General features: G+C 56.8%; 1 protein-coding gene across 1 annotated transcript in view; it reads right to left on the reverse strand.

The window, feature by feature from the left end:
• Positions 1 to 1,371, reverse strand: part of CDV3 (CDV3 homolog) — a 27,303-nt gene extending 25,932 nt beyond the window's left edge. The window contains exon 1 of the mRNA XM_068133331.2: positions 1,042 to 1,371. Coding sequence (XP_067989432.2) covers positions 1,042 to 1,317 — 276 coding nt within the window. The 5' untranslated portion in view covers positions 1,318 to 1,371. The remainder of the gene's footprint in view (positions 1 to 1,041) is intronic.
• Between the last annotated feature and the right edge of the window lie 235 nt (positions 1,372 to 1,606).

Raw genomic sequence — 1,606 nt, forward strand, 5'->3', positions numbered from 1 at the left:
ACACACACACACGGGCACGGACACACACACGGGCACGGACACACACACGGGCACGGACACACACACGGGCACGGACACACACACGGGCACGGACACACACACGGGCACGGACACACACACGGGCACGGACACACACACGGGCACGGACACACACACGGGCACGGACACACACACGGGCACGGACACACACACGGGCACGGACACACACACGGGCACGGACACACACACGGGCACGGACACACACACGGGCACGGACACACACACGGGCACGGACACACACACGGGCACGGACACACACACGGGCACGGACACACACACACGGGCACGGACACACACACACGGGCACGGACACACACACGGGCACGGACACACACACGGGCACGGACACACACACGGGCACGGGCACACACACGGGCACGGGCACACACACACACGGGCACGGACACACACACGGGCACGGGCACACACACACACGGGCACGGGCACACACACACACGGGCACGGGCACACACACACACGGGCACGGGCACACACACACACGGGCACGGGCACACACACACACGGGCACGGACACACACACACACACGGGCACGGACACACACACACACGGGCACGGACACACACACACACGGGCACGGACACACACACACACGGGCACGGACACACACACACACGGGCACGGACACACACACACACGGGCACGGACACACACACACACGGGCACGGACACACACACACACGGGCACGGACACACACACACACATACAAGGACACACATACAAGGACACACATACAAGGACACACATACAAGGACACACACACACATACATACATACAAACAAACACACACACACACACACACACACACACACACACACACACACACACACACACACACACACACACACACACACACACACACACACACACTTCAACTCAGTTGTTGGCGTACGTACGGGACTCGGTGCGAATCCTAATTCTCGCCATCAAGGTTTCTGAACACATTGAGTATTGACCATTACGAGAGGAGAGGGGACCCACCTTCACCACCGGACATTCCACTCCCTCGCTCTTCACCACTTTCTCCTTGTCCTTCTTCGCTTTCCTCGTGGGACCAGCAGGCGTGGGCCCTCCCGTTGGGCCTACAACTCCAGCAGCACTAACATAAGCACCGGCCGAGGAAGATTCTCCCGATAACACAGTGAGCACCGCCGAGGCCGGAACGACGTCGCCATGCCTCTTGGTTTTCTCCTTCTTTTTCTTTTTGTCCTTTTTCGCGAAGAAATCCTCAAGGGTCTTTTGCTCGTTGTCTGCCATGGTCTCGTGTGTCTGCCCAGCCCAGCAGTACCGGGCACTAACCGCGGATTCGCAGTGCACGATTCGTCACATTAGTTTCCTCCACCCGTGGCAAATCTGCAGAAACGTTGCACGCAACTCGTCCCCCATTGGCTGGACGTGAAATAAAGATTCATTAATTTAATTAAGACGTACTTATTAAATCATCGCTTTAAGTTTAACCGGCTCCAATCAGACACATTTAAATTATCATTGTTAACGCTTTTTTAAAGAGTTAAAACTTTCGCTGAGCAGCTAACTAGCGCTTGCC

The sequence above is a fragment of the Myxine glutinosa genome, chromosome 12, assembly GCF_964187855.1.
Source record: "Myxine glutinosa chromosome 12, kmMyxGlut1.1, whole genome shotgun sequence".
NCBI classification, from domain to species: domain Eukaryota; kingdom Metazoa; phylum Chordata; class Myxini; order Myxiniformes; family Myxinidae; genus Myxine; species Myxine glutinosa.